General features: G+C 43.0%; 1 protein-coding gene across 1 annotated transcript; it reads left to right on the forward strand.

The window, feature by feature from the left end:
- The first annotated feature begins 724 nt into the window (after positions 1 to 724).
- On the forward strand, positions 725 to 25,969 carry LOC148402250 (protein bicaudal D homolog 2-like). The gene is made up of 10 exons (XM_088366407.1): positions 725 to 1,260; positions 9,761 to 9,973; positions 15,730 to 15,882; positions 16,057 to 16,271; positions 16,364 to 16,586; positions 16,672 to 16,929; positions 17,010 to 17,213; positions 17,293 to 17,829; positions 18,249 to 18,400; positions 21,341 to 25,969. The coding sequence occupies exons 1-10, from the start codon at positions 1,021 to 1,023 to the stop codon at positions 21,666 to 21,668; spliced, it is 2,523 nt and encodes an 840-aa protein (XP_088222533.1). The 5' UTR covers positions 725 to 1,020; the 3' UTR covers positions 21,669 to 25,969.
- Positions 25,970 to 26,963: the final 994 nt, after the last annotated feature.

Genomic DNA, 26,963 nt, shown 5'->3' on the forward strand with positions numbered 1-26,963 from the left:
ACCATTCATTAACACTTTATCGTTGTTGTGGATTAATTTGGATGACTGAAGAACACGTTTTCTATCTGTTGTATTTCCGTAGTGTAAACTAATATCGTAGCAACAGACCAAGCCACCTAAGGGGAATGGACGCCTTGCGTACATGTCTTCAGTTTCGTTATCGTCATATCGTATTCAACTGGTTCAAGTTATTTCCAACAGATGGCAGCAGACAGCCATCTGCTATTCAGAGTCGTTAATCGCCAGGTGCTTGACAACAACCGGCGCCGGCAGACATTTCCGGGTTCCACATCGGCAAAGGCGTAAAGCGTAGTGGGAAATGATGTTTTTTCTTTGCGTTACCAATCTTTTATTATGGACATTAGAACTACCTTTCCCACAATGCACCACGATTGTTTTAGGGGCTGCATCTGAACAGCGCGTTTTGTGGTTTCGTGGAAGTTATTCTCCCCGCATGAAAGTACCGGAAGCTGGTTTACTTTTATTTCAAAATAAAACATTATCTATATATTTTACACTTCGTTAGGCCACGATACGTTTTCCTTTAAGACATATTATTTGTTCTGAACATTTTATAAATAGCAAAATAAATAAAATATGGACACAACTGCACAACTACAATTTTGTGATAGCAAAATAAATAAAATATGGCCACAGCTACACAGTGGTTTGATAGAATGTGTTTCTTTTATGTTGAAAGTCTATCCGTTTGCCTTTCGTCACATTGAGTACACGCCCACTTCTGCGGTAGAGCTGGAACACCTCGATGGACGGGCGAGGAAAACCCAAGACCAAAACGATGAAGCTTTCCTAAGGGGTTACAGCGAAGTAACTCCCGTGGCTACCGACCAGAGTCATCTCCATGACCAAAGACGCCACACCAAAACGAAAGAGGCAAAGGCAGCAATCATGCAATTCAAATACAGACGAATTTAAGCAACTAATCGTTCTTCAAGGTTACATCGCCTGAACACGCACCGCATCCTTCTTGTCCGAGACCAGCTGTCATCCGTCATAACAATGTCCGTGGAAGATCAGGGTTACTCCGACCCTCTGCTCTTGCTCCAGGCCGGTCCAGAGTGGATGCGGGCCGAGATCCAGCGCCTGTCCCGAGAATTGGGCGAAACCACCAACGAGAAGATCCAGGCGGCTGAGTACGGGCTGGCGGTACTGGAGGAGAAACAGCAGCTCAAACAGCAGTACGACGAGCTGGAGATCGACTATGAAGGTGTAAGGCAGGAGCTCGATTTGCTCAAAGAGGTAAAATGTCGAAGAAATCGTGCGTACAGTACTCAAGTATATTATTGGCCTTGAATTGAGTGATGTCATTATTCATTATTCAATATGTCGTGTTATCGGTAAGCTTTCATCTTAAAGTAGTTGTCTTTCATGTTGCAAGGTCAAGCTGGGGATGGGCTCCTGTACATCCAACCCCCTCTTTGCTTTAATCCTCTTGCACCTCTTGCACATCTTTATTAATTCATGCTGCTTCTTTTAGATGTCTATTATGTCTCTGCAAGACATGGTATGTGCGTGGCTTGTGCCTTATTTTTGTTATGTGCTGGTCTAATTTAAGTTGGTTAGGACTGCTTATTTTTACCATACCAAAGTGTGCTTCCGCAAATCAGCACATAATTTGTTACATATCAAAGATTAAATCATTAAGATGCCCCCATTTGCATTGGCTTTTTTTTTTTTTTTTTTTTTTAGCTTTTTGTACTGAAGAGTTAAAGCTAACAAGAATGAGGAGTTTCCGTTGCAAGGGGGAGGCTGTGGTTTGAATTTTGAAACCTTCCCGCGCAGAAGAGAGGATGATCAACTGACAGTGGAAAGCAGGCCTGTTGCAATCCGTCGGGAATGGAAAGAATGTGCCAGCTGAAGTTTCGTTAGAGTCCTATAAAGGAAGTGCCTGTTTCTTTTTCACCAGTGGCCGGAGTAAATGCAACCCTTCTCCGATTGTTTACTGTAGGGCTACAATTTGTTATTAGATTGTGGACAGAGAGAAGTGCTGCTGGAATTAAATGTTGCCATGGAGGAGGAAAAAACAGATTCCTGTTGTGACCCAGAACTGCAGATACTGCAGGGTCAGGTCACTGCAGCCAAGTGACAGCTGATTAAATGGTAAAGAATTTTGCCCATCCCTCCTTAGTGTTTATGGAGAGAATATCTTAGTAGAAATTCAGTCAAAATGCTAAAGAGTGTTCATATTTACTAACCTTCCTCCTTAATGTGATACAAGCATAAAATTAACCGTTGACTTTGTGCCAAAGCAAGGATTCTTGCTGATTGGAGATTACTAACGTTATCCACAGACGACAGGAGCCATGTTGCTTTATCGCTTCAACCCTATCCAACAGCAGTCTGGTTGAAGGACCAAGGCGATGTTATCTGAAACGAAATACAAACACATTCCTCTCTTGTCTCTCTTGATTTCCTCCACACTGTCCGTTGAAGAAGCAGTGACTGTAATGAGACAAAATCGAAACTTGATTACCCTGTAATGTTCTCATATGGAGTGTCATCTTCTTCCTCCAAGAAAGTCTCTAAATGAAACAAATGAATATTTACACCGATGGCAAGATGTTTGACGACCCCTTGTTGTGCCTTGGTCTTCGGCAGCTTGGAATAGAATGTTGAGAAAATTTTAGTGACTAAGTTGCCATGCGATGATTCTCATAAATACAATTCAAATGTTTTTTTGATTGATTTTATATGTAGATGTCGTGTGGTGCAACGAACCAAAATTGGACTTTTGTTTAGTGTTGGACAGAAACCACTGGCATTGTGTAAATATTCATTTCCATCATGTCAGTTCTCGCATTCTGTCAAATAGCCTACTGATATTTCCACCCACACATTCATACAACTCTCCCGGCAGTGTGATAAAGGAATTTTATGCCTTTGCGTTGCTTAGTAACGGCACACTTCTTTCCCTATAAGCGGCAGCCAAGCTGCTTCTGCTGTTGGTGCTACTTTGTGAGTGTCGATTGGTGTGTGCCAAGGGACCTTCTTATAGACTTGCTTTTGATATTTTGTCATCTTAATGATATTGGTTCATGCTTGATATTATTGTAAATAAATATATATGTATAGATATTGTCAATTGGCAGCCAGCTGGGTTTTTTCGTCTTGACCACATTCTTCCCTCTGCTATTATTTGCATCTCTCCTGGGACACGGTGCAATCTATTATGTCCATTTCCTTCTATGGGGACAGGGGAACGAATGAAGTAAAACTAAACAAAGGCCTTGCATGCGGTCTGGCCATCTGTTACTACGTTTTGGTATATGTGAGCTGGTTGGATCCAATCAAAGACACGGTAATAAAGTTGAGCATGGATTACTGCTGCGGTCAGGTGAAGGCACTAATGACGTTATACCGCACTACGCCGTCGGTACAAGGCTTAGGTTCTCTCAGCCGTTGTTTATATTCTTATCCTGAGCCAGTCGTCGATGACATCACATGCCACGCCTTCAACTGTCAATGCACAAGTGAGGGAAGCTATAGCGCCTATGTAAGTTTAGAGACTGTCAACTCCTCAAGTCCTGTTTAGTCACAAATAGACACTCGGGTTCACACCGGGCTCCCCTCTCTCATGTCAGTGGGGGCAACAGCTGTGCACTGTGGAATTTAACCAGACAACAATCACAACCCGAAATATTGTTTGGCTCTTGTGTTCAGCCCTGCGGCTCTTTGTGATGCTGTGTGAGGGCGAGAGGTCGCCTTTGGCATCACAGGTAAAAGAGTTTAAAAGCCAGTAGATTAGTGTTAAAATCAGCTGCCTGCTGCATTTTTACAATATTTGAAAAGAATTGCTCATTTGGTCCTGCATAGCTCTGCGTTCTTGAATGAGTTAGTTTAAGGCCCTGATGAGATATTCTGATCACTCCTTGTATCCATTCTCAACTGCAAGTCTGCAGTTAAGGGGTAATCTTTTCTAAATGGCCCTAAATAAAGAGCCAAATCCCCCTCCCCCTCGGGGGATAAGAGGATGAATCGCAACCACTATGCAGGGTTTAGAGGGGACCGGGCATCTGCCAGGCCCACCCATTCTCGGCACCCCCCCCACGACAGCCTCCCTCAGGTACCGTTTTACCCCGTAACCTGGGGAAGTAACCTTTTTCCTGGCCCAGACGTTGTCCTACTTTATCAGATGCCAAGTCTAGAGTTTGATCCTGACTGTTAAACAGACCTCCTGAACTGTAATTAAGCATGATTGCTGCTGTGTTACATGGCGAAGAGAGAATTCAGTTTCGGCGATGTACGGAAACAAAACAGGAATGTGAATAGATAACCAAAACAATGCCAGGCAAATCTTCCTGATATTGAATTATAGTGAGCATGTTCGTCCTTTCCTGCTTAATCTACATCCTGTTTATGTGACTTTTTTTTTTTCCCAATAGCTGGATTGGGAAACTGGTGAGTTCAGGCTCACAATAACCCGGATATCTTAAAATGGATCAGAGGAAATGATCTCATACGGCTCAGCAGTGAAGTCACCTCAGTCCAAAACATGGAGGAAGTAGGCACCAGCAGCCATCTTGCTGTGTGGGCCTCCATGTGATCACCCGGCTGAGTTTATTCATTTCGTGGGCCGAATTATATTTGGACTCTTTGTCACTGTGACCTCTGACCTTGCAGTGGTTTGCGTCTCCGCTAAAGTAATGAAGCCAGAAGGCAGAATCCGCAAGGGAACTCCTCATTTTAATAGGGCTTTTTAAAAGGCTTTACCTTGATGCCACAATACAATCAGACACCGGCAGTGTCTGCAATCTCTTCACACACCATAACCACTCCCCACTGATGCCCTCTATCCTCTTCCCAGACTCTTTTTAAAAATAGGCTAGTGGGTCTGATTATTTCAGTGCGTTGCTCCCAAGACACGCAAAGTGTGTGTGTGTTTTTTTTTTCAAGACACCAGGCATGATGACTGAAGTAAAAAAGGTTAAAGAATGGCAAGAGTTGGAGTGGAAACCAACTTTAAGTGGAATTGAACGTTGATTTCTCCATCTTGACTTGAATCCATCAAGTCTTTTTTTAGGGCTTTGCTTTAATGGTCTGATGTTAAAATTAGTTGACCGATAATCGATTGTTAGAGCCTGCCAACGTGTCCCAAAACTCGGTTGAAACAAATTTGCACAAACTGTCAAATACAGGATTTAATCGCTGTAAAGGAGGAAGGAAGGTCTTTAAGTCTATTTATGCCCAAGAGCAAAGGCAGGGCAGAGAATGTAAACAGAAAGGAGGAAACTGAGGTCTTAACTTGTGTTCCTCATAATGATTTAAAATTGAGTATAAATAATACTGATTGCTTGCATTCAGACGATAATAGCGTGTATAAATAATCTAGTTCATATTTATTCATCAAAACTCTATTTTTCTTCATTTTATCATATTCTTTGTAGAATGGGTTCATGTGTGTGTGCTTGCACATGACTGGCCCCAGCTGCTGCTCTCCTCTGTTCTTAATGGAGTCTTCTGGGAAATTCAATGAGTATAACATCAAATAGATAATTGAACGGAGGTCTTTGTTGGGCAATTGCTGCCCACTGCTCTTGAGGGATGGGTTGAATCAAAAGATTTTTTTTTTTTTAGCAAATCTGAGTCTGGACTGGAGAGGCACGAGACATGGCTTGACAGCAGTATGGAGGAGCACAAGCTGTGTGAGCTGAACCCTAAAACAACCATCTGTGCAGGGTTTCTACCCGTCCCTTGCTCAGTCACATTATTGGCGTAGCAACCTGGGTCTTCCCAATCCAACAACACGAACAAGAAGCAAGATAAGGCAGTTTTTGCATTGCAAATTGACACGCCCTGAATTGAAATGGGACATTAAAGCGATAAAGCTTTAATGAGGCTGTAGAGAGACGATAACGAAACTGGTCTCCCTCGAGTCATCGTCTCTTCCTTTTGTTGAAATGCTGCTTTGCCAGCTTTAAAATAAATAAAAGCGCAATGATGGTTAAGATTAAAAAACATTGTAGCTCATTATCTCAACAGACACCCAATACACTCAAGCATTTCTGGCTGAAAATTGTATTTTTGTGTCTCAAAATGCACATTCTACTTAATATATTACACCAACCTCAGCATTCTACATTTATATAGAAACTTAATAATAGAATATGAGTTAAGCAGCAAAATTCTTTTTTTTAAAACATCTCAGGGGGCAGCCGTTTTGCCACTTGACTGACAACCAATCACGGCTCAGCTTCAGGTGGTGGGCCGTCATAGCTGCCAGAGAATTGCTTTTTCACCCGAGGCAAAAGCACACATTTTGAAGGAACTATAAATATCCTTAGTGGACGCGTTCACCTTTTCATGATTTACTGTATCTAGAATCCCTAGCAGGCTTTCACCCCATTCCTCCATTACAAAGTCGAAACTCTCCATGAGAGCCGAGCATCAGGTGCAGCCGTATCGTTTGCTGGTGGGCACACTTTAAAAAATTCATAGCCTCATGTCTTTGGTCTCTGCAGTAATATTCACAGTGGTGCTGGAGCTTGGAGCAGCGAATATTTCAACCTCCCTTCCTGTTCTGTGCTGCTTTATGAGCTATCTGTGTGAATTTCCCAGAATTGCCTCTCCTTCTGCGTAAAAAGCTGATGAAACCGTGAGTCAATCGAGAGAAGGGGTTAGTTGATCTCCACAGATGGCCACTGAAGGCTAAAATCCAAAGCAATCATTAGCTTCTCACGTACTCATTAGAGCTGTGGAATTGGTGTTGGCATTGGATCCACTAATCACTAACTAGCTGTAAATTGAGTTAACTCGCGCCCGGCACACAGTGGCACGTGATGCGGTATGCGTTCCTCAGAACCGTGTTGTTACTAAAGTGGATGATGGATGTGTTTCAATAAAATAGCAATTCGCAAGATACCTTCAACCACATGCGCCCCACAAAAGTTGTGTAGTGAGGAGATGATAGTCTTGAGCTTATAATGCAACATGTCTTGGAGCAATGTGAGTTGCTCAGTGGCCCGTGAGTGAATATGGAGACGTAGGAAGGAGGAGGGAAGATGACATTCCTGTTTATCATGGCTCCACGTGAGCTGTGATTCACGAGGCATGAGATTCCATTCACTGTGTGTGTGTGTGTGTGTGACTGATTTCCCCGTTCCTTTTTTCCACTGTTCCTCCTCAGCGGCCACATTCAGTATCTTGGCACTTTCTAAGGAAAAAAGAAAAGGAAAAAAAAAGGCCGTATGAGCCCTGTGGCCTCTGCATTTGAATGTCCAAACTACTTTTAGGAAGTTATTCCACAATACTGGCAAGCCTTCATGACATTGCAAAGGAATGTTGCAAGAAAGCGTTAACATCAGCAGGTCTGGTCATGTGCTTTGAGATATCACATTCTAAAGGAATGGCCTCATTTTGCCCTTATGGCATTATCTCATCAAATATTTTGCCTCAAGAATGTTATTTATGGAAATGTTCATAATCTGTCATGGGTTGTTTTAGGTCAAATGATGTCTTTGTTTTGCAAGTGTGAACAAATAACTGTACTCATTAAATGCAACACCTTTGAAAGAAAGAATCTTTGACTTTTGCCCAGTCTTGGAGAGACTGAAAATATTATTGATCTAGTGAGAGTGCCCATCTTTCCATTGCTCCTTAGGCAACAGCTAAGAAAATCCAAAAATGTTTTCTCAGTCTTGCCACCTAAGAAGCAATGTGTCTGTTCTATATGTGCAGGTGCACTTTAAAATACTGGATCTCAAATGTCAGCCACATTAAGAACCTGTTATGACACGTTATCAACAATAAGCATTGTTTCCAGTATTTTCTATTAGTGTTCTAGCAACCTGCGAGTTGCTGAACAACCGAGTGACAATTGGTGGGTGTAGAATGTACTGAAGCGGACGAACAATGTCAACCATAGCAACTTGCTCTTGGACCACATTAGTCGAATGAAAGGTAGCTGTCTATTGTTGAAGGTAAATTTGGTCTTGTGTTCTGAAGTTTGAGTCACAGCGTACTGCAATTATCTCAAACTTGGTGGTATTTAAAAAAAAAAAATCAAAATTAGAATGTCTTTTTCCATCCTGTGTGGGTGAGCAGATCAGAGCCTGGCGGGGGTGTCCATCCTCGCCCCATAACGTTTGCACTCAACTGGAATCAGACATCAGAGGTTGTGTAGCGGGATAAGACCGTCTGTTCAATGATGTTGCTTTCAGTGATTAGAGGCAATTCGCGCTATACACTGTAATAATGACTATAGAGCATCTTTTGATTAGCTCCACCAGAGATTAATAATCCATGCTCTCATGTCCGATGTAAAATTGCAACATATGGCGTGACGATAAAGATGAATATTAAATTGGGGAGGCACTGAGATTAGAGGCTTGGTGGCGTGTGTCCCAAAATTACAACTCCCTAAATCTGTGCTTGGGCCTTGAGATTAGAGCCCTTGAGTCAGTAGGCTTTTGTCTCTGGGTGAGCATGTTTTAAAGGACAGATTGGCGCAGAGTTTTCAGAATCCAAAATGATGGTATTCCCCCAGTTTGTGATAATATTAATCCTGTCATTTATTTTTTTATCAGTCAACAAATGTTTTGCAGTTGTGCCATGCAAAACTGCAATGATCTCAGAACTCCCCCTTGACTGGGTTGACTGATTGATAGGCTTTTGTTTTGACCAAATTTTAAATAGACTATCGATTTTAATTGGCCAGGTAGACTAGCATTACTTAAGGAGGAAATCTCTTCCTCACAACAGCCTTCTCAGACTAATCCATTATTTTCATTGGTGGCAGTAGGTTGTTTTTGCCAATGTCTGTCTGTTAGTGGGATTAGGCCAAAACCACCACGTCTTATTTCCTTCAAATGTTGGGCCATGGGCTGAAGAAGAACATGTGACCCACATTTACATACATTCTGAGACTTGGTGCTTGACTGCTGTTTTATAAGAGAATAGCTGACATTTATTTTTTAAAATCACCTTTATATAAAACCCATCAAAACAGTAGCATACATTCCCATATTCATCTATAAAAGTTCTCAATATAGGTCAATTCGATTTGATACCGACGAGCCACATTTTATTCTCGCTAGCGCATAATCTACTCAAGTGTTAAATGGAGAAAATCTGGCAGTAGGCCGTTCACGTGCAGGTCTGCCTTCGCAGGTGAGAGCTTGATGTCGCCGCAAACAAGGTCAGATTAATCCCCGCAGGTGAGATTCTAGATTACGTGAGTGAGCAAGCAAAATGACCGCTGCTGATGACAGAGTGGAAAATTAAATCTGGGAGGTGATTAAGAGACGGAATTGCCTAACCTAAATTCTGCTGTGTGGCATTTTGTGAGATGTATTTACTGTACAACTGCTTCACGACTCGTGATGAAGAAGGTAGACTCCTCATCATATATGCCGTTTTTAGTTACTTAATCTGTATCAAATTCAAATAGCTTTCCCCAACCTTGTTATGATCTCCTTCCGACAGTATTAAGAGTATTAGAATCTAGGCTTCTCATGATCGCCCGCTCTTTAGAGCCATTGCTCTACTTTTCCCTGTGTGTTTTCCCATCAGTTGCGGTGCACGTGCAGGGGGTGAGGATTGGGGGGGGGGGGGGGGGGGGAGGAATGTATGAAGCGGCCCAGATGGAGCTAAACTGATTATTTTTCCAGGGTGATGCAAACACAAGCCCCGGTCCACAGCTAAGCCTCGTCGCATATCAAAATCGTCCCATTCGCTTGTGTGATTGACAATTTTATATTGGGACTTTTTGTGTTCTAACTCGGGTTGTCCTTCTGCGTTCCAGGCATTTGGACAAGCCTACTCCAACCACCGGAAAGTGGCAGCGGACGGGGAGAGCCGTGAGGAGTCCCTTATCCAGGAGTCGGCTTGTAAGGAGGCCTACTATGAGCAGAGGGTCCTTGAACTGCAAAATGAGCTCCGGCAAACTCGTAATAGTCTTACCAACGCCCAGTCTGAGAGTGAACGTCTGAGCACAATCTCACAAGAGATAAGAGAGGTAAGAAATCACCGAAAATGTTTTTTGTTTGTTCCTCTGTACTAACTTTGTCTTCATTCCATAAGGATCACTTTCAAACGTGCACCATTTTTTTTTTGCAGTCGGCCAAGCCTTGAGGAGTTGGTGTTTGATTGCAGCTTGCATAACTTTGTCTATTTTCACCTGCCTGCTGATTATTTTTGAAAATGGATCTAACTTGAAAGAACATCTGCCTTGCGGCTCTTTGTGACGTTCTCCACCTCTATTGTACATCCTTGGTGGAGTTCATGTTACTTATTGAGGTCATGGGAAATCAATTGAAATGCTCATGAAGACGTAATATTTGCAATTCAATCTTGTTTTCTCTTAGAAATTGAAAAGTAGTCCTTGGCTGGGAATTGCTTTTCCCCGACACATTCTATTCCAAGTGTTGATAATGCATAACCCTCATTGTCTCCGCCCCACTTTGGACAATGTCTGACCCCGTCAGCGCATCCATCGCTTGCATTCACAACTGACCTCATTAGGCGAGACAAGAGCAGCGCCAAGGCAGAGTGTGCCTTGCGTGTCTTAGCTCATGTGATGTGTGATGGAGCTAGTCGTGAGCAGAGCAGTCATCAAGTTTGAAGAGCTTTGAAGAGGCTCCGTTTGACTGAAAGACGAGGGAGACCTAAAGGGATCAAAAGGGATGAACAAACTGAAAGGAGAGCAGAATTTACAGTTGACCTTCGGAGTCTCTTATTTGATGTGTCCATCTCCAGTAGAATAAATTTGAGGATGTTCTGTTGGAAGTCGTTTGGGTTTTTAATCTACATCCCAGTGCAACTTTCATTCTTAACACATTCTGTCACTCACGACCCTTTTATCAGAGTAGAATCTGAAGGTCAAATCAATAACTGCAGTTTAGGCTGATGGTAAAATGGAAATTAAAAAAAAAAAAAACATAGTATAGCTGCAGGGGTTCACTGCGGTGTTTTATTGACTTATTTCTTGAGACAGATGTCAGATTAGTGAAATACTTAAAAATGACATGTCTCTCACAACGACTTAAGTTCCGAAAATCTCTGAGTCCCTCTTTTTAATCGGGTCAACTGCTGCTGAGCACTGCATCCAAGTTGGTGAAGGTTGAGTGTCACGGAAACCAGATTTGTTTTGCTTGAGCCATGTTTTAAAATTCTAGTTGTTGAATATTTTTATAGTATTTAAATTTGACACGAAATTCAAACAGCATGTTATGAGGTACTTTTGAAAACATGTATAGATGTACACTGATTTACTTTATTTACTTTTACTGTGTACCGCATTTTCCGCACTATAAGGCGCACTGGATTATAAGGTGCACCTTCAATGAAGGGCCCATTTTAAAACTTTGTCCATATATAAGTTATATACATTTGGCCAGCGGGCCGGACTTTGGACACACCTGCTGTAGTGGCTCAATATTGGTCCATATATAAGGCGCACCTGATTATAAGGCGCACTGTCGGCTTTTGAGAAAATTGGAGGTTTTTAGGTGCGCCTTATAGTGTGGAAAATACGGTACACAAATTGCAGTCACAACGTACAAGCAGGCCTCTAAGTGTTTTGCTGATGGCCTGCATTGCTGTGTCATCTGCACTTATCCGGCACCGTGGACCTCAGCCAATTCAAATCGGTTTCACGGAACTGTCTGAATCAATAACTAGCCACATCTTCAGCAGATAATAACCCCTCTAATGATGCTTCTGTGTGTGCTTGGCAGATTTTGTGTGGAAGGCAAATGGAGGAAGCATGGGCACCAGCGTTGGCATTGTGACCAGGCCTGAAAGAGGCTTTTGTCTTGTTGATTTTAAATTAGCCCACAAGATGAATCCGGGAAAGAGAGAGAGAACAGGAGATGAAAACGGCATGATAAAAAGGAAGGAAACCAAGTCTTTTAGCAAAAGAGACAGGCTTATGAGAGTAAATCAGGTTTCATCGGGAATAGTGGTGGTTCCCTGAGATACAATTTGTCTGAATAATTCAAATCGCTGTAGAAGAAAAGTGACAATCGGGCTTTTTGTGTTTCCTCTGAGGAAGAGCTTTCACAGCAGCAGCCGAGCTTGACTCGATCAAAACGTTACGCACATCACAGCTAAATCTCACAGGCTGTATGTGACGCCAACCTCACCAAATTGTATGCCTCCGAGAACACACATTTCACACAAGACACATTTCATCGCTACGCTACAGTTGACAGGATTAAGAGCGGGAGACGTTGTTGGGAGGCGCACGCTAATAGGCATGACATCATTATATTCATTTGCATGTCATAGGAATATGCCGACAGGCATTGCTTTCATTATGTGTGCAAAATGGGATTCACAATACTAACATTGCTACAATAAAGATAGCCGCTTTGTTATCAACATAATCTCGGTTTGCTTTTTGCAGCTGTCAGCTAGCTAGCTAGCTAGCCAGCCTTGGGTAGTCACTGATACCTATAGATGAATAAACTGATAGATGGATAGTTTTAATATGCTTTCATCAATGCAACGGATGGACATGGGTAGATTTTCATGCTACATCATGAAAATGATTGTAGAAATGTTGATTGGTTTTATTATTCTCTTTTGAAGTCATCACTTGTATGTACTATGTAGTGCACTATTTCTGACCACTGTTGAGGCAGAGAAGCTCGACTGCTCTAAACCCTCCAGATGATTCTAAATTGATTCTAAACCCTCCAGATGATATTTAGGTTAGCATGTCACAGGAGCCAGCACAGTTTAATCCAACTCTGCGTAATCTATCGTATTTATAACCAATGTTTCTATTTGTAGCTTTTAGAGTCAGTGGGCCATGTCAGGCAAAGATGCTTTGCCGTAAACCCCCAAAAAATGTCTTTTGTCTGCTTTCAGGGAGCGACTCAAGTGTCAGTCTTGATTTAAGTCTAAGCCTCAAATGAGTCAACAAGAGAATGTTTGTTTGCAGGATCGATTGATTTGGATAAAAGCAAAGCAACTAGAGTCTGACACATTCACTTCACTAACGGGGACACGTGTCTCTAGCTTTTGTCCAAATGGCCTAAAAAAACTGTTAAGTGCATAAAGGGTTAGGGTGGTCTGGCAATTCAGCGAGTCGCACAATAACGGGGAATGTACAATCAAGCACACGCTAACAAATTTCTATTCAAACTCAAAATACGCTATTTTGAAAGTATGTCATCCTGTCTCTGGCCGAGTCTGCCAGTCGACTGTAGAATGGCAAGTTGGATTCTGTGGTGTTAAGAAAATGGCCTTTAACAAAGTACGGGAATCCTAATCTACATTTGGACTAATCCTGATACTTTGCCACTGCGACTGAGCTATTTCCCTATTCAAGTTTTGACTATAGCCGCTTAAACACATTGGGAAATAACTCCAAGCTTTGGGGTGTTTTAAGCAGGCTCAGCATCACCATGCTGTTAAATCTTTTATTGGTGCATTTGACAGCCTTGTTGGTCCGGCTGACGTTTTGAGTCGGGACTTTTAAAAGCCTCGTGCAGTAATGTGACTTTTTTTACATTTTGCAGCACTCGGTGGCCTAGAAATCAAATAAAACCATCTGCTTTGTCATGCATACATATTCACTGTCGTTTCGATTCTTCCTTCAAACATGACTGCCTTTGAGCACTTATTGCAAAATGTGCCCACCCACTTTGAATGGAAGTGGCACATTTGTCGCTTTGTGTGTGGTGAGCGGGCAGCTGTTCAGACGTGCGACAGTTGGGGGAAGGAGCCAGCTCGGTTTTTTTTTTTTGGGCTCTGTCAGATGGCCATCGAACACACCTCACTATCTAATCAGCCACACACATTTTGTCACCACCCCGGGAGATGTTAGTGTCACTTGCCTGTTTAGGTCACAAGGTCTCCCCTTTACTCTAATAACTTTCTGCCAGGCAGCTGGGGGCCAGCTGACCTTGTCTTCAGAGTGCAAAGAAAATGTGTGGCACAGGACGTGAAGGTGAAAGGTCAAAGCTCTGGCATGCTTTGTAATCAGATGGAAGTGGGGGGGGGGGGGGGGGGGGCTTTAATCAAGTTTGCTTGTGCCCTGCATTCATCTTAAATCAACAGCATGGACCCTCCAGCTGAGACAAATGACATTTGACGGAAAAGATACTTGAGCAACCAGCTGGCACAAATCTTCAGAATTTATTTTTCTACAATAAGCTGTTAGAAGAGGGCAGAAGTTGGTGCCACACAAACATTTGACTTAATTTATGATTAGGATGAAAATAAACTACCCATAAATAGTCCTGTTTTAAATATTATTTACCGTATTTTTCGCACTATAAGGCGCACCTAAAAACCTCAAATTTTCTCAAAAGTTTTAAAATGGGCTATTCGTTGAAGGTGCGCCTTATAATCTGGTGCGCCTTATAGTGCAGAATTCTTGCCAGTGTTTTGGAAGTCCGTGTGGTTGTAGCTGAACTTCCAGCAATGGATATTATGCTGTTATTTAACTAGCAAAGTAGTTGAAACTCCCTTTTGCCGCCACACAATTGATTGGAATATAATTAAATAAACATTAAGTGCAATAACTCATTATGTGCATTTTTCCCCAGAAATAAACAACTCTGTAGTGTATACATATATATTAATGGAAAATGTGTATTACTTTGAGCATTCACACAATAAATTACCAGAGCTATCTAATTAAGGATGAGCGATATGGTGACGTGCGCTTACATAAATTAGCAGCACTGCCGCACAGCAACCCCCCACCCCAACTCATTAGACGTGCGCAACCCTACCCAAATATGAATTATTAGACTTTGAACATCTGCCGCCGCTCAGCTCTGCACGTGGGGATTATTTATTTCATGCGGCAAACATAAAGGGCGTTGTCCTCACCAGTAGAAAACACTTCCGATTTGACCGAGAAGTTGTCCAGTCTGATTTTATGGAATCATCTTGCATGCACTGGCTTAATGTGATTGGTGGTGTCAGCGTGAGTGGTAGTGGCCACATGGCAAAAGGATTGGCAGGCTAATGATGTAGCTATTAGGTCATCTCTGCTGAGAGTCCCACGTGCTCCCCACACGGCTCAGACGATGACACCATCTCCGGTGTGTGAGCGCATGGGCTTTTTACTTCCTTTCTCACGTCACCAGATCACACGATTGTTTTTGCTGCTTGGCTGCTGTGCCAAAAGTAGACGAGTTTGTTCTAAAAAATCAGGCTGGTGAGTAGAAATGATGGCGTCGTTACAGATTTGCCGCTACAAGTGGGGGAAGGGGCGCTCATCTTTTTATAATTGATGAAGGCTTTGCTGCACTGTGTGTCAGTGTGCCAGCATGTCATTGCTAAAATGTACATTCATTGCACGTCATCAAGTAGGCTTAAGTGTATTTTTGTGGCATCACAGCCGGAAAGACACCTGGCATCTCATGTCATCATCAACAAGTGGGGGAAGGGGCTTTCTCTTGGCGCTCATCTTTTTATAATTGATGAAGGCTTTGCTGCACTGTGTGTCAGTGTGCCAGCATGTCATTGCTAAAATGTACATTCATTGCACGTCATCAAGTAGGCTTAAGTGTATTTTTGTGGCATCACAGCCGGAAAGACACCTGGCATCTCATGTCATCATCAAGCGCATGTTGGTTACGACCAGATGGAGATTTGGATTTGGTTAATGAGACAAGCTGACAACGCAACAGAGTCCTGTCACTTGACATTTCCTCCATTGCTGTGTTTTAAAGTTTGCAAAGGGTTTCACTGACAACTCTTTGTTTTTCTCTTTTGTCTCGGATGGGCCGTGTCACTTGGATGCCACAGAACAGCCAGATGTTGGAGCTCCAGAGGAACCAGTTGCGTGATGACATCAAGGAGTACAAGTTCCGCGAGGCTCGTCTGCTGCAGGACTACACCGAGTTGGAGGAGGAAAACATCTCGTTGCAGAAGCAGGTCTCGGGGCTCAGGCAGGGCCAGGTGAGCTGGAAAATTTTATTTGCAAAAGAAGTGCTGAATTCAGATTTAATGACGATATATTTTTCAGCGGGGTTTTTGCCCAAGATCTCTGTTTTGGTGTTCTTCCCAACAAAAAGAAAATACAAAAAGACAGTTCCACATCATTTAGATTGCACTGCTTTTTTCCCTGCCTAGGTTGAATTTGAGGGTTTGAAGCATGAAAGCCGTCGTCTGGAGGAGGATATGCAGTTCCTGAACAGCCAACTGGAGGATGCCATCCGCCTGAAGGAGATTGCTGAGCGCCAGCTTAGTGAAGCTCTCGAGACCATCAAGACTGAGCGTGAGCTGAAAGCCTCCCTGAGGAAGGAGTTGTCCCACTACATGAACATTGGTGACACTCTCTACAACAGGTAAGCGGTGAACAGAAAAAGAATCTTGGCATCATCTTTAAAAATACCATGAGAAGTTCTCACCCCCCCCCCCCCCCCTGCATTCCTCTTAGCATCTCTCTGGACGGCCTCAAATTCTCCGATGATGCCAACACCGAACCCAACAACGACGACGCTCTTCACGGTTACGAGAATGGCTTCAGCAAGCTGCTGACTGACGACAACCGCATGTTCAAGAAGGAAGAGCTGTTTAACCCAGCACCCGGTCTTGTGGATGACCTCCTAAGCGAGCTGAACATCTCTGAGATCCAGAAGCTTAAGCAGCAACTGATTCAGGTTTGTGGTTTGGCTGAGCTCAAGGATTGTAATATATGGACTAGTCAGAATGTTGTTCATCTTCTTTATGATCATGTCTCTCCAGATGGAGCGTGAGAAGGTCAACCTGCTGTCCACTCTTCAGGATTCCCAGAAACAACTTGAGCAGGCCAACGGTGCTCTGTCCGAGCACCAGGAGAAGGTGAACCGTCTGACAGAGAACCTTAATGCCATCCGCAAGCTTCAGGCCAGCAAGGAGCGCCAGTCGGCCCTGGATAATGAGAAGGAACGCGACAGCAATGAAGATGGAGATTACTACGAGGTGGACATCAATGGGCCTGAAATCCTGGAGTGCAAGTACAAGGTGAGAAGGTGGCCTGGAGTTGAATCGCGTAGATAGAATGAGTTAAGGATGTTTATTTCCCATCATCTTTGGCTTTCTAGGTTGCTGTCTCAGAAGCAGGAGAGCTGAAGGAAGAACTCAAGACTCTAAAGGCAGAGTACCAGGCATGTCAGTCCCGCTATGAAGAGGAGCGTAACCGGCTGGAGAACGATGTCACTACACTCGGAGAGAAGCTGTCCACTCTGGAGGAGACAAGAGGTTTAGAGAAAGACGAGAAGGAAAAGATGGAGAAGGAGCTGCGCAAGGTATGTTGAATCTGAGATCCTACTTGAAAATCAACATCAAGTCTGTTTGAGCTCTTCATTTCTGTCCCTTTGTTATCAGCTAAGCGACGTGGCCGGTGAATCTCAGGGCAGCCTGAATGTGGCTCAAGACGAGCTGGTCACGTTCAGCGAAGAACTGGCGACCCTCTACAACCACGTGTGCATGTGCAACAATGAGACACCCAACCGCGTCATGCTCGACTTCTACAAAGAGGGCAAGGGCGGGCGTAGCAGCCCTGAAGGCCGCGGCCGCCGCTCTCCCATACTGCTCACCAAGGGCCTCTTCCCCGAGCCCCTTAAGACAGAGCCCAACGATGGTGCTCCGTCTCTGCCTTCTCCAGTGTCCGACCACCGTCGCGAGCCCATGAACATCTACAATCTGGTGGCCATCATAAGGGACCAGATCAAGCACTTGCAACTAGCCGTAGACCGCACCACAGAGCTGTCACGCCAGAGGGTGGCTTCTCTGGAGTTCGGCGCCGTGGCCGACAAGGACAAAGTGGCCTGCATGGAGGAGATCCTCAAACTGAAATCCCTCCTCAGCACAAAGAGGGAACAGATTGCTACTCTGAGGACTGTTCTGAAGGCTAACAAGCAGGTTAGTTTGTCTCTTGCAGATAATTTAATATCGCAAACATTTGTCAGTGTGTCTTGAAGGACAGAAATAGAAGATAGGGGGGATAGAAGCTCCTCCAAGGCTTTTCAGCTGTTGAACAAATGTGGATGTGGTCCATTGCTAACTTGGGTGGGGTCAGCCGCCGTTTGGTATCAGCTGCACAAAGAAAAGGAGCTGTTGCCCCTTTAAAGTTTGTGTGGTTGAGTCAGAACAGAGACATGAGAGCTCCTTATTTATTCACAACTGACTAACAATAGAATCAAGCATCAAGCTACCCGCATGATTTACTGTACACAAGGCAGAATTAAGTAGATTTATAAAAAAAAAAAAAAAAAAAGAGTTAATAATTGTCCTTGGTATCCAACCTCATAAGTTTTGTGTTATCTTGTCGCTGGCTACAGACTGCTGAAGTTGCTCTCGCCAACCTGAAGAGCAAGTACGAAAACGAGAAGGCTCTGGTGACTGAGACCATGATGAAATTGAGGAATGAGCTCAAAACCCTTAAGGAGGACGCGGCCACCTTTTCCTCCCTCCGAGCTATGTTTGCCACACGGTAAGACTCGCCACAGGTTTGCCAACAAATGTGTTGGAATTATATAAGTATACATATGTCAGCTATGGTCTCAGTTCTTTCCTAAAATTGATTTGCAGAAATAGTCTACAGATTTGAAAGTACTAAAAGCAGGAGAAGGTGTACAGCATCTGTTTTTGTTGTGCCTGTGAGTGCGTCAAAGAAGAGGCTCGATGGTCCAATGCTCTCATTAATCTTTTTGTGAGTGATTGGAATAATGAAGCTTCAAATTAGCTTTATGAAGCAATTGTATTTTTTTGACTCCTCTAGTTTGCACTCTCATCAACAATGGGCTGAAAGCACAGTGACTTGCCTTTTTTTTTAACCCCTTTATTTAAACCACACTGCCATCTGGAGGAGCCAAAAAGCACAGCAACTGGTTCATGAAGCAATTTTGAAGCTTCATTTTCCCATCACTATTTTTTGTATCCCAAAGAGAAGCTGGTCAAAGAATCTGTGTGTAATCCCACTTTAGTTTGGTCTGAATTTCACATCCACATACTATATCCGCATATGTCTTTGACATGTTTACTTTAGATTATGCTGAAAAGTGTCAATTCCCTCCCGAACCTTGCTTTGCTGCTATTGCCCTTATGGTCCTGTGAACATCATCTCTAACCCAAAATGGCTGCTGTGAGACAGCTCTCTGTTCTACATTTATGACTCAATCCACAGCCCGGTTCAGCTCGAGGTCCAAGGGGACATGGGCTGTATCAGAGAGTGTTGATTTCCTTTCAGTTTACTGAGATTCAACATGGACAACTCCCTAGTCTACATGGCCACGGGTTGTCTATGGAATGCTTGAAACAAGCTCTTTAATCAAATTTGTTGCTTTTCATCATGTGTTTCCCCTCCTCCAAAACACACCCTTTGAGGACAATATCTGTCAGGCTCTGGTTCTGTCAGCGTTCTGTTTCCTCCGCATGAATTACAGTCTGTTTACGGGATCCTTATATTGGTATGTAAATTGTGTCCCATACAGCAGGAGGTTAGGTTGGGGGGAGACTGTGTGAGGGACTGGAGCTTTCTCACACTCCCTTCTCTTTGTGTAGCCACCCCTCCAGCCTTCTTCGCTTCTTACGTCTCACGAAGAAGAAAGGGAGGAAAGTCCTTCACATGCAGTGGGAGTCCATGTGATTTTTGTCTTTCAAGCCGCAGCTTGTAGAGAGTCATGTTAGTTCTTGCCTCTTCACATTCCCAAGATATGTTGTCATTGCAGGCTCCCTCCGATTAACAGTCCAGCCATTTGCCTGAGTCACTTTTGCTCCTCACCCTTGTCAGACCTGCTGCTCCTATTGTCTTCCGTCATCATTCAATTAAACCTCTCCTTCTCTCTCCACCCATTTGAGGGATAGCCAACCGCGACCAATCGCGTTCCAGACAACACAGCAACTGTGTGTGTTTGTGTGCTTTTTAGCGATTCGGAATTACGCAGCATGAATGATGCAATAGTTGAGGGATCATGTGACACATAGATGGTCACCACACAATGAAAAGATGCTGTTTGTTAATGTTCTGAATGCCCTGGTAACTATTTAGCGGCTTTCTCACTGCCATTGTGCCTTTCACACCAGCACAGAAATGCTCCTATTGTATCCAAACAGTCCCAAGAATAGACTCCTCGGTTGTTTTCCCGGGAAAACCCCTCTTAGCCTCCACCCGCACTTAAGTCGACTCCACCCGTCCGCCCTCCCGTCCTCGTCCTGGTGGGTTTAATGAAGCAGGACTGATCCCTTTTGTCTAGTGTGTATCCCACTGGGAATCAAACTGGGAGGGGCTAAGGTTATGTTTGTCGGGTTCACACTCTCTAAGCACGTGGAACATGCACGCAGCAAAACATCTGCACATGGTGTTTGGAGATTGTGCCGTCGAGATATTTAAAACAATAGTATCCATTGGACACATGGTTTAAAATGCCAAAATTACATTTAGAAAAAAGTTTAGAAAATTATTTGGCCTGACAGTTGGTAAACAAAAAAGGGATCAAACAAAATGTGTAAGCTAGTGGGCGCTAGCATTATACTTTAGCTGAAAATGTATTTATGGAAAGAAACTCAGACACAATATGCAGCAAATATGTAGCAGAAATGGAAATAGGAGAAGGGTGAGGTAACCATGCAAGAATATACCAAATAAAAGACTCGTCCTTCAATGTGGGTGAGGTGTTCGCCAAGGAATGGCACTTTGATTTCGTTGTCGGCGACTTTGTGAGGGACTCATTGTCACTTTTTTTACCTGATGGATGACATCGCTATAGTGTAGCATGCAGTCAGTATTGTGGGACACAAAGATGACAAAATAGTGACTGTAATATGAGCTCACTTCTGTTTGAAAAGTTGAAATGTGGTATGTGGGGCTGCACCGCATAGTTTTGAACGATTCTGATTGTTTCTAAGTTCTTCATATTTCAATTCATATTTAATTCTGTGACCTTCCTACACATTTTACAATTTTGTTGAAAGCCAAATGACTGGAAGCTATTTTAGTAAGATAAACAAGATTTGAATTCTTTCCTTTTTCTATGTGTAATGACTTCTTGTAAGTGGCTCTTGATTTTCCAAATAGAGAGAGTTAAAAAAAAATCCCATTAATTTATACATCCTGGAACCAGTTCAGTGACAAACTCTTTAGACCCGACTACTGCAAGTTTTCATAGATTCGGAGGCTCAATCGCTCCACCTAGTGGTGAAAAAAAAACTGCGTGTGTGTTTGCAATGCAGTACATATAAGTGGATCAGTAAACATGTACAACTTTATTTGTTGTACATGTTTAACAAGTACATTAAAGCAACGCGTATATTTATGCCACTCAAAGCATAACCGTGTTGTTGGACACTTTGGTAATGATCAAATTTTCAAGCGAATCGAATGCTAATCTATGTGCACCCATTTGCTTTTTTCCGTCTCATGTTTCACCTCCAGGTGTGACGAATATGTCAGTCAGTTGGAGGCCATGCAGCGACAGCTGGCTGCGGCAGAGGATGAAAAGAAGACCCTCAACTCTCTTCTGAGGATGGCCATCCAGCAGAAGCTGGCTCTGACGCAGCGCCTAGAAGACATGGAGTTCGACCACGAGCAGATCCGCCGCCCCAAAACCCGCAAGGCCACCTCAAGCGCTGCCGGCAACCCTAACCAGGGTCTCACCTGCGCCGGCTTGGGCCAAGCCGAGCACGGCAACGCCACACCCGGCGGCCTCCTGGGAGGCCCCATGGTCTTCTGCAGCGAGAAGTACAAAATCTACTGCGATTGAAACGGCTGCTGAGTCTGCTGTGTACAGAGGGGAGGGGGTGGGTCTTAGGGCCAGACCCTTCCTGCCATAGTGTTTAAGAGCCCCACTCGCTCGCTTTGCTCTCTGGTCGGCCTGTGCTCCTCTAGGGACTACTGTGTGATTAACCATCTGCTTGTGTGTGCTAGTGTAAAGGCTTGCCGATGTGCAGGTGGACTGTACAGCGTTCACGAGACGTCGGGACTGTAGTAGACAAAAAAGGCATGTTTGGATTGTGCCGTCCTGATTATGTTAAGAGGACTTTGTGGATCTACCGGCGTGTCTATTCTTTCCATCGTCTTTGTGCTGTACATAGGAAGCACAAGGTGGCGTTTGCACTTTGTGCTTCTGCCTCCTGAGTGTGTTTGTTGCCCGGCAACAATGACACATTACGGAGGAGGATGCGTTGAACGGGAGGATGTCCATAAATGATCTGTTGGCACGGGTGCTCCTTGCAAAGCTCAGCTCACCACTGTTAAATGTTTACATGATGATTGAACAAAATTATGCAATCTCACCCCGTGAGGGGGAGTGCTGTTTGAATCAATAGATGAAAATCAGGATTTTTTTTTTTTTTTTTAAAACCAAGCGGAGTAAAGGAGCACCTGTGACCGCGGCCGTTTGATTTCAGGATCGCTTTTGAAGTTCAAGCTAGCTCGGGCACAGTAGAAACGCATGGCTTTGCAGCTGTATGAGCTTTTTAAGTGCTTTTCCGTTCTCGAGCTGCACGGTTAACTCGTCAGTGAGGAGTTAGTTGTCCGCTGAAATGTAAAGGGAGGGGGAGGTCTCTCCAATGTGACCTAGCTAAGTCGCATTGGATTTTTTTCCAGCCATATGAGGAGGGAGACGGCATATTTGACAAATCGATCTCCAAACCTAAAATAAGTGCGCTTCAGCATACTCTAGGTGCCTCAGGTTCAACCTTTTGGCAAAAAATTGATTTTCTTGATTACTGTGAAGAGAGACGCACGCTATATAGTTTTGAACAAAAATGATGACAGTATTTTCAATCCTATAAGAGCACAAATTGGATGATGAATCTCCAGACAAACAAAGCATGCGGCCAAAGTGCCTGACAAAGGGAACACTTGATATGTTTATCTGACGATGTGAAATCCTGACCTTGTATCCAACTCTCCCTTCCTCTCTTGTCCCCAATTGGCCACGAGGAGCATTTTAGATTGCCAGCATCCCTCCCAAGGTCAACTTTCAAGTACAAGTGAGGATTTGTGAGTTATGTCCTCACTCTTGTGTTTAACCCTTTAGAGTTCGTGTGCGTGTTACTGATGTTTTTTTTTTCTTTTGTATGTGAGGACAGAGCTGTCTTAGTAGCCAGAATAGCTTTAACCGATTGCCGAACTTTTGTTACGCAAATAGTAAAAAATACGAGTGGGGCTTGTGTTTAATCCTCAATGTATTGCTGGTGAATCATAGAAACATTAGCTTTATGATTCATAAAAAAAAGCAGGGTTGATGCGAAGGATTCCTGCAAGATTGAGCAAATTTTGCAATTTTTTTTGTACTACCAATATATAAGAAACTCTATATTCTTAATACGATCTCATTCAGGTGAACAATCTTGCAGGATCTGCTACAGTATTTGTTGCTCTCCAATGCAAAGAGAGCGACGTAATGTCAGCGCCGCGTCAACCCTGCTTAAGTAAAAGCGACCGCTCACCGCATGGAGACGAGCGGGAGAAGATAAGCATAAGCAAACCTTCTTTGGAGGTTCGTCACTCTTCTGTTGACTGTTCACGTAACCCACATGTACGACAGTGATGGAGAGAAGTAGAGGACGGAGAGATAGTTGTTAATGTGGATTGAAGAGAATTCGAAAAATTTCAGGACTGGTTGTTTAACCTCAAGGTAGAAGCTCAGAAAAAGCTGAGCCCAGGATATGTGGTCTTGGCTTGGATTCTAAACCTGTGTCCATCTGGCATGACATCTTCATAGCATGTCACCCGATAGCCTCCTACCTCTTCGTCTTTCCGTCGCTCGATACACTATCATATTTAAGAAAAAAAAAAAACATCCTGCATGTCAAAAGCACTACTCATGAATTTATGTACAATTAAAAAAAATCATCTCTGTTCGTGCACTGAAAGAAAAAAAACGTTGGGTGAGCTCAAAATTTTAAGGCAACAAACATAGCTAGAATTTTGTGTTGGGCATTTCAACAAAATATTTGATATTTTGCTGTTGTGAAAATCTGATTGACCGTGTTTCACAACAAAGAGGTCAGAGAACTGTGTTGTCTCTGAACTTAAAAGATGAAAGCAAAAAACAACTCTGCAAATTACTTTGGAGCAAACTAATCGCTTTGTTGTTGCTAACTAACATTGTTGCCATAAATGTCAGTCAATTGAAATTACCGAATGGCTTCAATAAGGTCACAAAAAGTCACGTGAACTGATTTTGATTGGCTCCCACCAGTGTAAATCCGGGAGAGATGGTTTTTTGTCCATTTTTTGTTTATTTTTCTTATTTTTCTTTTGTTTTTAAATCTGTGCACTTTCATAATATAGAATTTTAACCAATTATGATTAACCCTTTAGGAAAGTGTGGTAGTACTATGGTTTGTGAGATATTTAATATAAGATATTACAAAGATAGTTACAAGTATGTGCGTCCAACAAAATATGTCCTCGACTAAAGTTTACTTCACAAACCACAGAGCTACAACTTTTGCCTAATCCTAAAGGAGTGATGCATCAAGTTACTCACTCTTTCACTTGATACGTTTCCTCATTTGTTGTGCTGTTATTTATCTGTTATGTTCGTTCTACTGCCATATTCGCCACAAAAATCCAGGGTGATCTAATTCTGGGGTTTTTTGCATATTTATTATTCCTAGGAATAGTTCAAAATAACTCGATGAAACTTGACAACGCTCTCGCGTGAATCGGTAAGTTACGTCTCGGGGGAAATTTTGGAGCGACTTGATTTTTCCCGAGCTTCTTACCGAGGGCGTTCCATTGAAACGGGAATCACTGACCTTCAGAATTCTTTGCAATAGCGACCATTAAATTCCAAATTGGAATTGTTTCATTCTCTCTTGGTTTATCGTGCCAAATCTTGGTACACCATTTTTGGTCTGACAGACAAGCACCGACTGCAAAAGGTGTCAGTCGGGCTGAGGAGCTTTTTGCTTTGTTTCGTTCTTTCTTTCCGACCAGTAGTGCCTTTCATTGTTTCAAGGGAGAATTTTAGACGAGCGTTTTAGTTTTTTTTGTCTCTCCGGGCCCACAAGGGGCTCGGGAATCAAAATGACTATGAGCAGCAATAAGCGCAAAGGGAATCGTGCCCCTTTCTGCATGATTAAGATCATTTTAGAATTAGCTGAGTAAATCCAAGATTGTTTTGAATTGTGCAGGTCAGTGAATCCTCTCAGTAAATTCAGGGGTATTAACAAAATGTTTTGTTTTTCAATCAAACTTTGAGAACCAAAAGTCCCTTTGGCCTCCTGTTGTTGAACAAACGGCTCCAAGCATCTTTAGTGTGTTTGTGTAGCTAAGTGTGTTATTGGAAACTACAAGCGTTGTTTGGTGAAGGTCATGAGGTATTGATAGTATTATTGGAGGGAAAAAAATGTGCAGAGAGCGCATTTTATCTTTTGTTATTTGCAAATCTTTTGTCTTTTTTTTTTTTTTACATTATTAAGCAATTTGTTTTCAGGAAACAGAAAACTAAATTGGCATCAACAAGCGTCAATAGTGCCATGCTAGCCAGTGCTCGTTTGTTGAGGCGTCAAAAGTTAACAAAATTGAAGTGAAGCTAACAAAGAAAAAGTGCAATTCTGATACTGTTAGAGTTAAATTAAAAAAAAAAAACGTTTTCTGTTTGCTGGAAGCGGCGGCATTGTGATAATTAAACTAGCCGTGCAAACTTTATATTGTCATATTGTGTTTTCAGTATTGATCCATAATAAGAGTTTGATATCTTTATATAAAATAATGACTTCATCTGTACGTTAATATTTATTTGACTTGTCATGCAGTACTGTATTCTTATCAATAATGTGCATTATGATTAGTGGTCTTTATTACAACTAAATGTCATATGCATGTTTATCAGCTAATGGGACCTTTACACAGCGGTGAAAACAAAACAGGTAAACTTTTTAGGGTTTTGGGAAATTAGAAAATAAATTAAGTGAGATGAATCAGATGTATTACTGCTGAAATAACCCGGTTAAAGTGTTTGGTTTGTTTTCCAGCTCGGATGTGGTCCAAACTGTGTAAAGGTAGTCATGCTGGCAAAAATCAATAAAAGTGACTTAAGTCGCATTGTGTGTCAGTGGTCTTTTATTTGTGTGTGTGCTGTATACAGTAGCTTCTCCACAGCAGTAGATGCAGGGTTAACTTGGAAAGTGTGTGGTGAAACGTAGATGCTTGAACACTCCCAGATGGACGGCAGGCACAGCACAGCTTCCCAGCTGTGGAAGGCTTCAGGATCACATTTCATACAATGCACAACAACACTCCCACTGCTTCTTCCCGGCCTTCAGACTCAGCCGCAATCTCCCTCCTCCTCTTTTCTCGCTTCCCTCTGGGGACACACCCACTCATCTCATCGCAGCGAATTTCCTCTGACCTTTAGTGCCCCCAGCATTTCCTGCCCAGGCTGTGGAGACCAGCTCTCACTTTCAACAACAGTTGTTGGGCTCTCAGCATAAATCTAAAATGACAGTATCACTGACATGCTACATTTGGATTTACAAGTGTGGGCCATCACTAAAAGTAATACAAAAATATGAATACAGTAAATGAATTTAAAGGCACGAGATAAATGTGTCCCTTTCATTTCCTTGCTTTATTTTATTGTCCTGTGTCCTCTATTTGGATCTTTAATAACCCTGAAAAAGAAACGGGTCACGAGAATGCATCACTATAGGTACATAAATGACGTCACTATTGTGACAGGAAAGTATCCCTGCATGGATCTCTCACTAGGATGGACTGGCAGGCAAAATGTGGGTCAGTAGGACTGCTCCCATGACTCCATGCAATCACGTTAAGGGCGGAGTCATTCAGCGAAAACAGCTGTTTCACATCGCAGATCTTGTGAGCATTCTTTAAAACTACCACTTGGTGTCGCTAGATGACAGTTTTAGTTGAGATTCGGCACAGCTCCCGCTCGAGTCAATGTTCGATTTGGTCTGAGTTTGTGCCTACAAAGAGCCCTCTTTATGAGAATCAACCATGTGATCAATCCGTGGGGAGCCTGAAGTAGCAATGAGCATGATCAGCTGGTCGGAAGGAGGATACACTCTCACGTGGG

The sequence above is a fragment of the Syngnathus floridae genome, chromosome 2 (assembly GCF_059516105.1).
Source record: "Syngnathus floridae isolate MCC-2025c chromosome 2, RoL_Sflo_1.0, whole genome shotgun sequence".
NCBI classification, from domain to species: Eukaryota; Metazoa; Chordata; class Actinopteri; order Syngnathiformes; family Syngnathidae; genus Syngnathus; species Syngnathus floridae.